At 41.9% G+C, this 12,549-nt stretch overlaps 1 protein-coding gene across 1 annotated transcript; it reads right to left on the bottom strand.

The window, feature by feature from the left end:
• Window positions 1-63: 63 nt before the first annotated feature.
• On the bottom strand, window positions 64-12,050 carry pck2 (phosphoenolpyruvate carboxykinase 2 (mitochondrial)). The gene is made up of 11 exons (XM_014025274.1): window positions 11,687-12,050; window positions 6,227-6,439; window positions 5,965-6,149; window positions 4,069-4,139; window positions 3,822-3,957; window positions 2,489-2,676; window positions 2,219-2,381; window positions 1,930-2,145; window positions 1,364-1,501; window positions 1,179-1,274; window positions 64-1,092 (listed from the first exon to the last, which is right to left on the bottom strand). The coding sequence occupies exons 1-11, from the start codon at window positions 11,716-11,718 to the stop codon at window positions 626-628; spliced, it is 1,905 nt and encodes a 634-aa protein (XP_013880728.1). The 5' UTR covers window positions 11,719-12,050; the 3' UTR covers window positions 64-625.
• Between the last annotated feature and the right edge of the window lie 499 nt (window positions 12,051-12,549).

Consider the following 12,549-nt stretch of genomic DNA (forward strand, 5'->3'; position numbering starts at 1 on the left):
CGAATCATTCAGACACCGAATCATTCAGACACCGAATCATTCAGACACCGAATCATTCAGACATTGAATCATCCAGTCACTGAATCATCCAGACACCGAATCATTCAGACACTGAATCATCCAGTCACTGAATCATTTGGACACCAGGTTATTCTGACACCAGATTGTTTAGACACCTGAACACCGGATCATTAAAAAGGCACTCCGGCAGAACATTGACCGTGTCAAGATGGACGTAGTGAATTTAGCTATTCTGTCAGAAACCTAACCTTCATGCTGAGAGTTGAACCTCGCTCTGACCACAGACTCCACCAGCTGCTCCAGAACCAACAGATGTTCCTTCATTTAGAAAGTAGCCGGTTCACAGATTGTGTTTTCTACTCAGAAAGTTTAAATCTGACCCTGAATAACTGAATAAAAACAGTATTCTGTTTGCTGATCTTTAACTGTTTTCTGATAACATGAAGTGCTCTGGGTCCAATTAGTCAACAATCTCAACCTGCTTTTTAGGTTTTAGTTTAAAATGTATTCTTTAGCTTATATTGTCCAGACTTCTCAGTTTATAAATCCAGTCTTATTTTACCCTAATGCTCTGAATCCCGCCTCCTCCCCACCTCCTGGTGTTTTAACTGTGCACTCTGTCCTCCAGCGCCTTCAGCTCGGCCTCCACCTGAGCCGGCAGGTCGGCGCCGACCTGCTGAGTGAAGTAGGCTCTCAGCTCCTTGGCCTCGTTCTGCCAGAACGGCTTCGGCACGTCGAACAGGGCCCCCATGTTGACGTTACTCAGGCCTTTAGTGTCGATGGCGCCGTCTTCCGGCACCCAGCCGATGATGCTCTTCTTGGCCGCCTCGTCCTCCCGCTCTCGGCCGCAGCGCTTGAAGACCCACTCCAGAACGCGGGAGTTTTCGCCGAAGCCGGGCCAGAGGAAGGCGCCGCTGGACGGGTCCTTCCTGAACCAGTTGACGTGGAAGATCTTGGGCAGCTGGGTGGGGGCCTTTCGGCTCTTCATGCTCAGCCAGTGACTGAGGTAGTCGCCGAAGTTGTAGCCGAAGAACGGCCGCATGGCAAAGGGGTCGTGCATGATTACTTTACCTGGATGGAAAATAAACAGTCACATATTTATCTTATAGTCTCTAATTTTTATTTTACGAAAGAGGGGCGTGTCTTAGGTTTTATACCTTTATGCTCAGCAGCTGCCGTGGCCTCGGACCTCATTGCGGCTCCAACAAATACGCCGTGCTGCCAGTCGAAAGACTCGTAGACCAGAGGGACTCCTGAAAATGTCAACATTTTCTGTTTTAAATGTCCTACAACTAACTTTAAATTTACTGTACTGACACACAGTTAAATCCAAAGTACAAACCTTCAGGCCTCCTGCCTCCGAAGATGATGGCGTCGATGGGAACCCCCTCCTCGCTCTCCCATTGGGGGTCAATGATGGGACACTGAGCCGCTGGGGCGCAGAAACGGGAGTTGGGGTGCGCGCAGGGTGTCGAACTTCCTGTGGGTCGACAAAAAACAGTTGAATTTACACCCTTTTAGTGTTTTTTATTGTCCCAGAAAAACAAATTAGGGATACAACCACCTCTTCCTTCTTGGAAGTTGCCAAAGGTGTGCCACAAGGTTCTGTTTTCAGTCCAGATTATTTTCTCAACTTATAACAACCTTTTTACGCAGACACCATTATTTATTGCTGCTAATCACTCTTATCCAGGCTTTTAAGTTTTTACAGGGCACTCTTAATGTAATTTAGTTTCATCTTCAAAAAATGTTAATATCTTGATCCCTCGGCAGTGGGAATTTATTGTTTCCTGAGTGGTTTCTACTTTTTAGAGACTTCTGTATAAAMTGTTGCAATGATTTGTTTCACCACCAGATGGTGCTGCAGACTCCATTAAACTCACTTAGTAGACAAATCAAAGGTGTTACCTGGCTTCCAGGTTTTGCCGTGCCAGTCTGTGAGCGACACTCCAGATCCAGGGGGGTCAAGCCCCTCCCACCACACGCCGCCGTCACTCGTCTCACCGACGTTGGTGAACACCGTGTTTCTGGAAATGGTGGCCATGGCGTAAGGGTTGGTTTTGTCCGAGGTGCCCGGAGCGACGCCGAAGAAGCCGTTCTCTGGGTTGATGGCCCTGAGTTTACCTGCAGACAGGTGAGGTTTAGTTCACCGCGCAGACGGAGTTTAGACGGGCAGGGGCGCGAGCGTGTCGCTCACCTTGACTGTCAAACTTCATCCACGCGATGTCGTCGCCCACGCACTCCACCTTCCAGCCAGGCAGGGACGGTTTCATCATGGCCAGGTTGGTTTTACCGCAGGCGCTGGGGAAGGCCGCCCCTACGTAACGCTTCACCCCCTGAGGGTTGGTGATTCCCAGGATCTGAGGACAGATGACAGACTAAAGCTACCAAAAACACCAGATGATCCTGGTGTTAAACTCCAGCAGGCGAAGGAACACAGAGTCTTTCGTTCAGTTCCTGTTCTCACCAGCATGTGCTCAGCCAGCCAGCCTTCATCCTTGGCGATTCGTGAGGCGATCCGAAGGGCGAAGCATTTCTTCCCGAGGAGAGAGTTTCCTCCGTAACCGCTGCCGAAGGACAGAATCTGCCTGGTGTCCGGCAGGTGGGATATCAGTACCTTGTCGGGGTTACAGGGCCAAGAGTTGACCAGAGGAGCTGATGGGGGGAGAAGAAACAAATATAATTTCAGAATAATAGAAAAAGAAGCTGAAACTATGTGGCTAAAACCTAAAGAAAATAAATACTAACTAAAAGCTAAAAGTTATAGTAGCAAAACGTGATTTTAAAATTGAACGTAGCAAAAGGCTAGCCAGATGCTAAAGTAGCAAGAGACAAGCTAAAAATGGTAAAACAGTTGCTAGCACAGCTCAAAGTTAGAAAAGCTCCAAGGTAAAGTAGCAAAACACTAGCTAAAATCAGTAAATGTTAGCTTAAAGGTACAATTTAAAAAAGGAGAGCTAAAAGCTAAATTAGAAAAATTCTAGCTAAAGCAAATAAATTGTGAGTTTTAGGCTCAAATTAGCAAAAAGGAATGCTTAAAGCTAAAGTGTCAAGATACCAGCTAGAAGTAGCAAAACACTAGCTAAAGGCTAAAACAAGCAAAAGGCTAAAGGTAAATAAATATTAGCTTAAAACTAAAAATAGCTAAATGCTAGCTAAAATGGCAAAAGACTATTTTGATGTAGCAAAACATACAAGTTCAAAGGTAGAAAATCTCCAAGCTAAAGTAGTGAAACTCTAGCTAAAAGCTGCAAAAGGTATAAGGCTATAAGCTACAATTAACAAAAGGCTAACTAAAGGCGAAAACTAAAAATAGCTAAATGTTAGCTAAAATAGCAAAAGACTGATTTAAAGTTATACATGTCAATATGTAAAAGTAGCAAAAGCTAAGAAATAGTAAAATGCCTACAGCTAAAGGTATGAAAATGATAGCTTGAAGCTAAAAATACCAAAACACTAGCTAAAAGCAGAAACTGCAGCTTAAAACTAAAAAAAGCTAAATGTAACTATAAATTGCAAAAGGATAGCTTGAAGCTATAAGTAGCAAAACGCAAACTGAAACTATCAAAAGGTTAGCTCTAAATCATTGTAGCAAAAGGCAAGCTAAAAATGGCAAAAGCCTAGCTAAAAGCTTAAAGTAGCATAAGAAAAGAAAAGCAGATTTTAAATTATTTTAAAAGATGTCATATTTTATGTTAAAAATACGTCAATAAAGTTAAATATTTTGAAAAGTTGCCAAACCTAAAAGCCATCATAGCCGTCTCCTGAATGAGCCGAAGGTTTGAATCTGTAATCTGTACCTTTGAGAGGAAAAGGTCGGCCCACAGAGTGCTGACAGCGAACGAACTCCACTCCTTCAGACAGTTTCTTCAGAACAGGAGCGCCCATGCGTGTCATGATCCCCATACTGGCCACGACGTACGGCGAGTCCGTCACCTGGAACACGCACCAAACACTGATGAGCCTCAGACTCTCCGTGGGTCACAGCCATGACATTACACCGTGACGTGAACCAGAATAAACGACAGCCTCAGAAACAATGCGTACCTGGACGCCATATTTACTCAGCGTGGAGCCAACGGGACCCATGCTGAAGGGAATCACATACATGGTCCGACCTGGAGGGACAACATGGACCCGTTAAGGATTGTTTCGATAATGTTGCAGGTGAGATCGGCTGTAAACGCTGTGACATTTGCTTCCTGATCGCCCGCACAAACACACACACTCAGCACGACACAACCAACAGGTGAAAGTTTGAATTGTTTACAGAAATCCTAAATAAATTAGTCTGAATTTCAGTAATCAGAGGATGAGTTTCTCTTTGGTGGAGTTTGCTCTGGTTGTTTTTGGACCCACCATGGTCACTTCACTATAATCTCTGTGTAATTTTAATCAGAAAACAATTTGATGTATTTTTTGATTGTTTTGTGTGTTTCTGTTTTTTTTTAAATGAACTGTAAAAAAACTTTGGTCAACTTTTGTTGTTTTTATTGTGCTGTATTAACAAATTTGCCACTGAGCAGCGTTATGTCTCATTACTGTCACCTAATTAAACTCGACACTCAGTGGAGTTTTATGGGTCTGATGTCACAGAATTAAGTAATTAAGCTTATTAAGAGATAGCTTGCAGATCTGAACTGTGTTGGAATGAACACACGGTTCTGAACGTTCTGTAACTTTTACAGAAACAATCTGCAATCTGAGGGAGGAAGTTGTGCGCCACTCCACACCCACAGATTTGTAAACAGTAAACTTTGGATCATATATCCAAATATCAGAGGGCGGGTTCTGTAAACGGAGCGGAGTCCGACCGCTCAGAGAAGGTCATAGATCCACATTACAGGGACGTTTTTATTGTCTTTGTGTCACTGCAGCTGATTCTGCTCATCAGAGTGACAGGAAAAACAAAATAATACATTTGAGTTTGACAATATTTGACTTTTTGGATTTAAAGGTTATAAACTTTAAAGTATCTTGAAACTCATTCAGAGAGGATCATAAACTTTTAATCTTGCAGCAGCTCTGGACTGTGTACGGAAGAAGATTAGGGCCACAGAGTTGAGTTGTGAATTTAATCTCAGATTAAAGAACTATTTTTTCCTAATTCTAAGAAAAAAGTCAAAATTCTCATTAATCTCAGAATTCTGAGAAAATTCTGAAATCTGAAATTTTGAGAAAAATGTCAGATTTTGAGAAATAATCAGAATTATGATAAATAAGTCAGAATTATGAGATTTTGAGAAATGAAAATCAGAATTATAAGATATTTAAAAAGTCAGAATTGTGACAAATAAGTGAGATTTTGAGAAAAGTCTGAATTATGAGAAAAATGTCAGAACTATGACTTTAACCTCAGAATTAAGAGAAAAAAGTTGGAATTCTGAAATTTGAGAAATGTCAGAATTGTGAGAAAATAGTCAGAATTATGAGATGTTAAATACTTCAGAATTCTGATAAATAAGTGAGATTTTGAGAAAAAAAGTCAGAATTATGAGAAAAAAATTTAAATTATGACTTTAATCTCAGAATTGTGAGAAAAAAGTTGGAATTCTGAAATTTGAGAAAAGTCAGGATTATGAGAAAATAGTCAGGATTATGAGATATTAAATAACTCAGAGTTCTGATAAATAAGTCTGAGATTTTGAGAAAATAGTCAGAATTATGACTTTAATCTCAGAATTATGAGAAAAAAGTTGGAATTCTGAAATTCTGAGAAAAAAATCTGAATTCTAAGAAAATAAATCTTTTTGCTTTGTGGCACTAATCGTCTTCCGTACATGAAAAGTGTAAACCTTGAGGTTGATGGTTAAACTGGTTTTAAAACGTTTCCTTGCACTGCTCGTTAACTTGGCATTAGTAAAGCGATTGTTAGGTAACAGGGAGGGAAGCCCACGCTCCAGGAAACAAAAGAATAATGTTCTTTCTGCTTGTCGGACCTACCTGCCATGCAGCCGGGGAAGCGATCCTGTCTGGCTTTCAGCCAGTCGGACTCGCTCATCCAGTTACCCAGCTGGCTCTTCACCCCGTCAGCAGGGATGGGGATCGTGTCTCTCTGGTTCTTGGTCACGATCACAGTTTTGCTCTCCACTCGGGCAACGTCCTTCGGGTCCGTTCGCGCCAACCAACTGCCCGAAAACAAAAACAGACTCAGTCAGAGAAGAGGGATTTATTTAACGGCGGCCCGCCGCTGCACGGGTCTCACCAGTTCTCATATTTGGGAAGCTTCTTGATCATCCCGTCCCTCTCCAGGCCGGCCAGGATGTTGGCGGTTTCCTCCGGCGTCCCCGTCACCACGTGGACGTTGGCGGGTTTGCACTCGTCCACCGCGCCCTTCACGAAGTCGGCCACCGCCGGCGGAAGCGAGGGGACGGAGGCGAGGGTTCGAACCCCGACGCTCGTCCCGACACATCCCTGCCTGAAAGAAGAAGAAGAGTCTTCACACAGGGCAGAAACTGCATCCTGTCCACCGCCTTTGTTTTAAAACAACATGTCAGCTGATCAGTTAGAGCTCAGACTGAACGTTGAAGAGGATTCTCAGCTACTACCAGACTAAACTTTAGCTCCGTATCTCAAAAACTGACTGAATTACAGACAATTTTGTGTCAAATTAGCTGTAGATGCTATCGTTAAATAGTTAAAGATGTAAGAGTTAAAAAAATAATACGAATCCAGTAGTTTTTGAGATATTTTGCAAACAGACAGACAAATGAACACAGACACTCAAACTGAAAGCTGTATCATGACTTCTGGGCATAAAGGAAGGCCTGCAGGGAGTCTTTAGCTTGTTAGCAGGATCACATTCAGCTGCTGTGTTTACCGGCTAAACACAAGCCTGCGTGTGTGTTACTGCGTGTTTGTGTGTGTTTATGTGTGCCTCGAGCCCCGCCAAAGAAACAGGATTTTTATCTACTGTCGACTCTTTCGGATTTAAAAGAAAGCTTCTGGTTGGACAGGCGGCGCAGGTCCGACTCCCCAGCTTTGATTGACGTCTCAAAGTCCGACGCCATCGTTGAGTCGGGAGCAGGCACGTGGCTCCCAAACGCCGAGCTCTCGATCACACACACATCACGTACACACATCACGTACACACATCACGTACACACGGATAAACAAGTAGGCCCGAACGTGCAAAGGGTAAGGACTGGAACAGTGAATAAATCAGGTTCTAATCTTTCTCAGAACTGCCATCTTTGACCCTCGTTTAACCATTAATGTGAGAACAATTAATCATCAACACATCTGCCTGAGCTGGAGGCGTACAGCGAGCGTCACGGAGCACCTGCAGCTCAGAGGGTTGAAGATCTGCAGGCGAACTCTCAGGCAATCACGTCGCTGCGACTGTCGGCAACAAAACGTCCCGAGGGGATCTCCGTTTCCCTGCACGAGGTGCAAAATTTGTGCCAAATTTTGTCGAGAATTTGTGTCATTCCAAGTAATAATTCGTCAAAATTGTCAGAGGTGTGGAGGGAGTTAGCGTCAAGATATTTTAAACTGAGCAGAACTGAGGCCTTAATATACAGATCTCAGCATGAGCCTCCCGACAAGCTTACAACAAGATGACAAAGACCTCCATTATCAACACTGAACACTGGGAACATGTTAACGAACTTAAAGGGCCTGTTAACGTCAAATTTTTGTAATAAACATGAACGCATTTTTGGAAAGATTACATTTATAACATACTGTAAAACAAATTTCACGTTGCTTAGACGAACGGCTGTTGAGATATTTACATGCGAAGAAACAGGAAGTGATGTCAAAGGGAATGTCGGCATTTAAACAGAGCGTTGTTGCAAAAGCTAACAATAGACTGTAGAGGAGAATCTGATGTTTCTTAAGATTATTTTTAGTCGCTATCAAAGAGAGACAAAGGAGAGAAAGAAAAAATTTCTTTTAATAAACTGAGACCAGCGAGTTTATTTTCTTGAGCTCCCCTTTGATGTCACTTCCTGTTTCACTGTGGCTGAGCCAAATTCAAAAGAAAGTAGGCCAGTTATGAGACAAAATGGGTAAAATCATGTTTATCATGCCAATGTTCTTAAATATAAAGATGCTTTCTTTGACTTTTTGTATTTGAAGGATAGAAATGTCACAGGCACTTTAAAGAGCTGCAGACACAGGAAGGCACCAAGCTAATGCTAGGCTAAAGCTAACTTCTAACGACGGTATTTGGTAGGAAATGATTCTGTTGTCCTCATAAAACAAAGCGACTTTACGCTGCTTTACCCACTAATTGAAAACCTTGTTAAAGTCTTTGGCGAGGCCTTCAGGTGCATGGTATGGTTTTAATAATGCACCAATGGCAGCCTGTCAGGGTCCTGGTCTGGTGTCGGTGTATTCATGAAAATAGGCCCACAGCATGGTTTAGATGTCCGCTGACCCCTCTGACCTCATGCTTTGGCTTCACCTAACACAGGTGTGACACCTGTAGTCAAATCCTTTAACTGTTTAGCTCCAAAAATCAATATAACCACGTTTTAATAAATCACACAGATCACAACAGGGATATTGTTTGAGGCGGCAGGTTTAAAACCAGAATTTGAGTAAATCGTGAAAGTTTCAGTCTCTGTGCTGCCAGCTGTGAGGCTCTGACATCGACATGCAAACACACAATAAAAACGCTGACACCATGCAGGATGTTGGCTGTGTATCCTGCTGCTTTGTGCTCGCACTGTACCTTCATAATGTTCCTGGATGACTCACCTTTGGACCTCATACAGGTGAGGCTGATAGAGATGTTGGCTTTGCTGATATCTGGTCATAAACTAAATCCCTGCAGAAGATGTTGAAGCACAACTCGAGATTTAACCTCTGGAAACTGTCCGACTAAAGAAATGATCAGATCACTGGAACTGAATCAATAATGATGTCATTTTCACCACTGTGACTGGGGTCAAGAGGGAGGTCACAGGCTGCTGCTGAATTTCAGCCGTCTACGAGACGATTCAAGTAGGATATTAAAGTATTTCTTTAAAGCTTGTGTCAAACTCAAGGCCCGCGGGCCAAATGTGGCCTGTCACAGCATTTTAGATAGAGACAAACAGTTGAGATGTTTGCATGTGAAGTAGGAGGAAGTGATGACAAAAAGGAATGTCTGCTTTTAAACAGAGCGTTGCTACAATATCTGACAACAGACTGAAGAAGAATCTGATGTTTCTTTAGATTTTTTTCTTCAGTTACCCTTTGATGTCACTTCCTGTTTCATTTTGAACCAGGTTCAATGGAAAATATGACAGTTAACAGTGGTGGGCACCAGCCCGCTAAAGCGCAAATCTGATAATTGCGCACCTAAATATTTTGTTTACGCTTTAGCRGTCTTACAAATTTTTTTAATTCATAAGCGGATTTGTGCTTTCTACATTTAAAATGCAGTACCGCTAATAACTAATTATCTACCAGTCCATTATCTTGAACAGCAGAAGGTATGACTGTCAATGAATCACAACATGTGATCTATCCAACAGCACCCCTCCCAGATAAACACACTTATTGTGAAAGTATACATCCTTGCTGACTGTTGCATTCGGTCACAGTTCTGATTTCCCACAATGCTTTGTGTCTGCTTACGTAGCAGGAAGGCAATGTTTTGAACTCCCTGTCCCAGTAAAAACAGTTAACGTTTGTAATCCATACTAAAATTTTGTATGTATTGATTTATTTTACTTTACAATCTGAGCTCCTTTTTGTAAAAAAAAATAAAGTTTAAACGCTGGCGCTCAATACTTGGCGTAATTGGTCGAAGCAACGGGGTTAGAGACGCAGAAATGATTTAAAGATGTTATGCTGATGAAGACTGACATCTAGTGGTCAACTGGAGCAACTACATGGAAAACTTTAAAATCCAAGCTCTTATTTTGAAGTTCGCAGATAGTTTCCTGTACTCAGTGCTTTCGTTTCCTGTCACAAACCAAATCCGTCAGGTACCCAGAATGCATCGCTTCAGTTTTTCCAACAAACAGTTTTAAAACTACTTTATTGATGCTTCTTTAATGAAAAATCTACAACAAACAAAAGAAAAAGACAAAGAAGCAGCTGAACTAGCAATCCTCAACAACTTTTTAATTTTTACACCAGGAGCCAAAGGTCTGTTTCAGGAAATCACATCCCCAGCAATCGGCGGTTGTAGGATTAAGCTGTAGAAGAGTTTATGCACTGTTAGTTGGCAGTGTTGTACATATATTGTACATGAATTGTTGCCAGCTAGTAAGTGTCAAATTGAACTTGTGCTTTAAAATTAGCTTCCGCTAGTTTTTCTATAGCATAAGCGCTTTTGAAGTTGCGTATTGCGGAGCTAATTTTTGGATTAGCGCTGCCCACCACTGACAGTTACGTAAGAAAATGTGTAAATTGTGTGTATTATGCCAAGTTTCTTAAATGTGATTTTTTTTTTACTTTTAGTTTTTGAAGGATTTGCTCGTCACAGGCATTTTAAAGTTAGCTTAGACTTTAAATTACATCTCCCACAATGCATGTTGATTATTTTAGCCATAAAAATTACAGCATCCCACTACTAGGTGGCGCTGAAAGGGGCTTAAAAGTAGCCAACAGCCATGCAAGAGCTCTAATTTGTTGTATTTACACCGTCTACTTTTGTTGCAGCACAGTACTGGGAAGTAGGAATTTCCCACTTACAAGTTGTAAATTTTAACTGGAACGCACCCTTCAGTGGGAATTCCCTGCTTTTTCTTTAAATAGTATTTGTGTTTTATTTAGTTCACATTTAGTCAGTGGTAGTACTTTTCAGTGTTTATAAGAGGATGTGAAAAAAATGCTATTTTTATGCAAGAAATACCAGGTAGAGCTCAGTTAGTGTTTGTTAGCGGTGCTCAGGAACATGATGTTTTAGTCAAAGTTAATTACCACCATCATGCCTCATGTGGGCCTCGATGAAAATGAGTTCAACAGATCTGATGACCTTTACTCCAGATTTTCTTCTTGCCTTTCAAAAAGCTGCTGTGTGACATTTTTCTCTTCTTTTTTTTTCAGCCGCTGCGTTCTCATCACCAGAACATTAAAGGAACTGTCAAAGAACTCCTCGAGTCTCTGCGAACCTGGAAACATACCTCCCTGTTCGACAGACCAATCCTCCTGCAGCACGGCTCCACACAGCCCCCCTACCTCAGCCCTGATGGACCCAGCCGGGCCAGAGTCCAGGCCCAGAAAACCACGCACACACAGGACATGCTCGGGGACATTCAGTGATGATTGCACTTATTTACATTTCCTCAGGCAGAAACACACACACACACAGGTCCCACTGCATGCTCCGTTAAAGACACACACACGTTTGCTCACTTTGACTCCAGGCTTCCTGTGTGATGTGGCCTCATCACAAAGCCTTTGGGTGGAGAGGAAGAATGCACAGCAGATATTTTTAACACAATGTTCTGATGCATCATCAGTTTTATTTATTTTTCCGTAAAGACAACTGATCCAACACTTCCACTCTGACAAGTTTCTGACACACATGATGTAATTTACTCCTGAAAACTAAAATAAACACAACAAATATTTTAAAATAAAGCAAGAGAAATGATTAATTACATCATATTTATGATTTGGAACTTATTCTTGTGTTTGTTTTGTAATAAAATGAACATAAACTATTTTTAAAAAGGCAGATAAAAGTACATTGAGTTTTTTAAAATTCAGAATCACTTACCTTCTTATAACTCCTAATAAAAGGCACGACATCTTTGGAGCAAAACTTAATTAATTAAAAAAATCAGCGTAAAAAAGGAGCTAAAAAAAGAAGCGATCAGCAGCTAAAACTTTTCACAGCTCATGTCCCTGGTTCCGACGGGACCTTGCACTTTGCTCCACACCTGGATGCTGGACCTGACCTCCCGATCCACGACCCCCGATGAACTGACGAGTCCGCGGAGCGTGCGCGCTGCTTTTAAAAGAAAAGAAAAAGTTGAAGATCAAAGGCGAAACGCGCGAAAGGGGCGGGGCTTCAGCTCCAACATTTACAGGCACAGCTGTTTAACCGGTCCCCGGGCTGAGTCCATGATGTGTCCTCTTCTMATGTGGGACACACCGGGCGGCTCGTGGCTCCTGGATGATGCAAGGCTCCACGGTTCCTGCACCGCGCCGCGCGCCGTGACGCACGGAGCCAACCCGGAAGTASGAGCCGAGGCGCGTAAACTTATATAATAAAACAAAGCTGCTGCTGTTGTTACTAGCACATGATGTTACACACTTATAACTTCACTTTTTAATWATATAGTTTCTTTTTTAAACACGTAGTTGAAATAAACCCAAAGTAATCTATATTTTTTTAAAATCCTAAAAGAATTTAATAACAAAACCCCAAACATGTTCTCAGAAGAGTGCAAATATTCACTTATTTATGTCATTTCTTTCATTTCCTGGTACGGAGCACTGTAAGTGCCGTAAAAAATAAAACGAGCAGTTTAGAATATATTTTCACTTCTAAAAGAACAAACAGGTTTGCTAACAAACTTTGTTTTAATAGAACAAGCAAAGAAAAAAATACTACTAAAATTACTAAAATTTATGCCA

Source organism: Austrofundulus limnaeus, unplaced genomic scaffold (genome assembly GCF_001266775.1).
Source record: "Austrofundulus limnaeus strain Quisiro unplaced genomic scaffold, Austrofundulus_limnaeus-1.0 Scaffold464, whole genome shotgun sequence".
Lineage (NCBI taxonomy): Eukaryota > Metazoa > Chordata > Actinopteri > Cyprinodontiformes > Rivulidae > Austrofundulus > Austrofundulus limnaeus.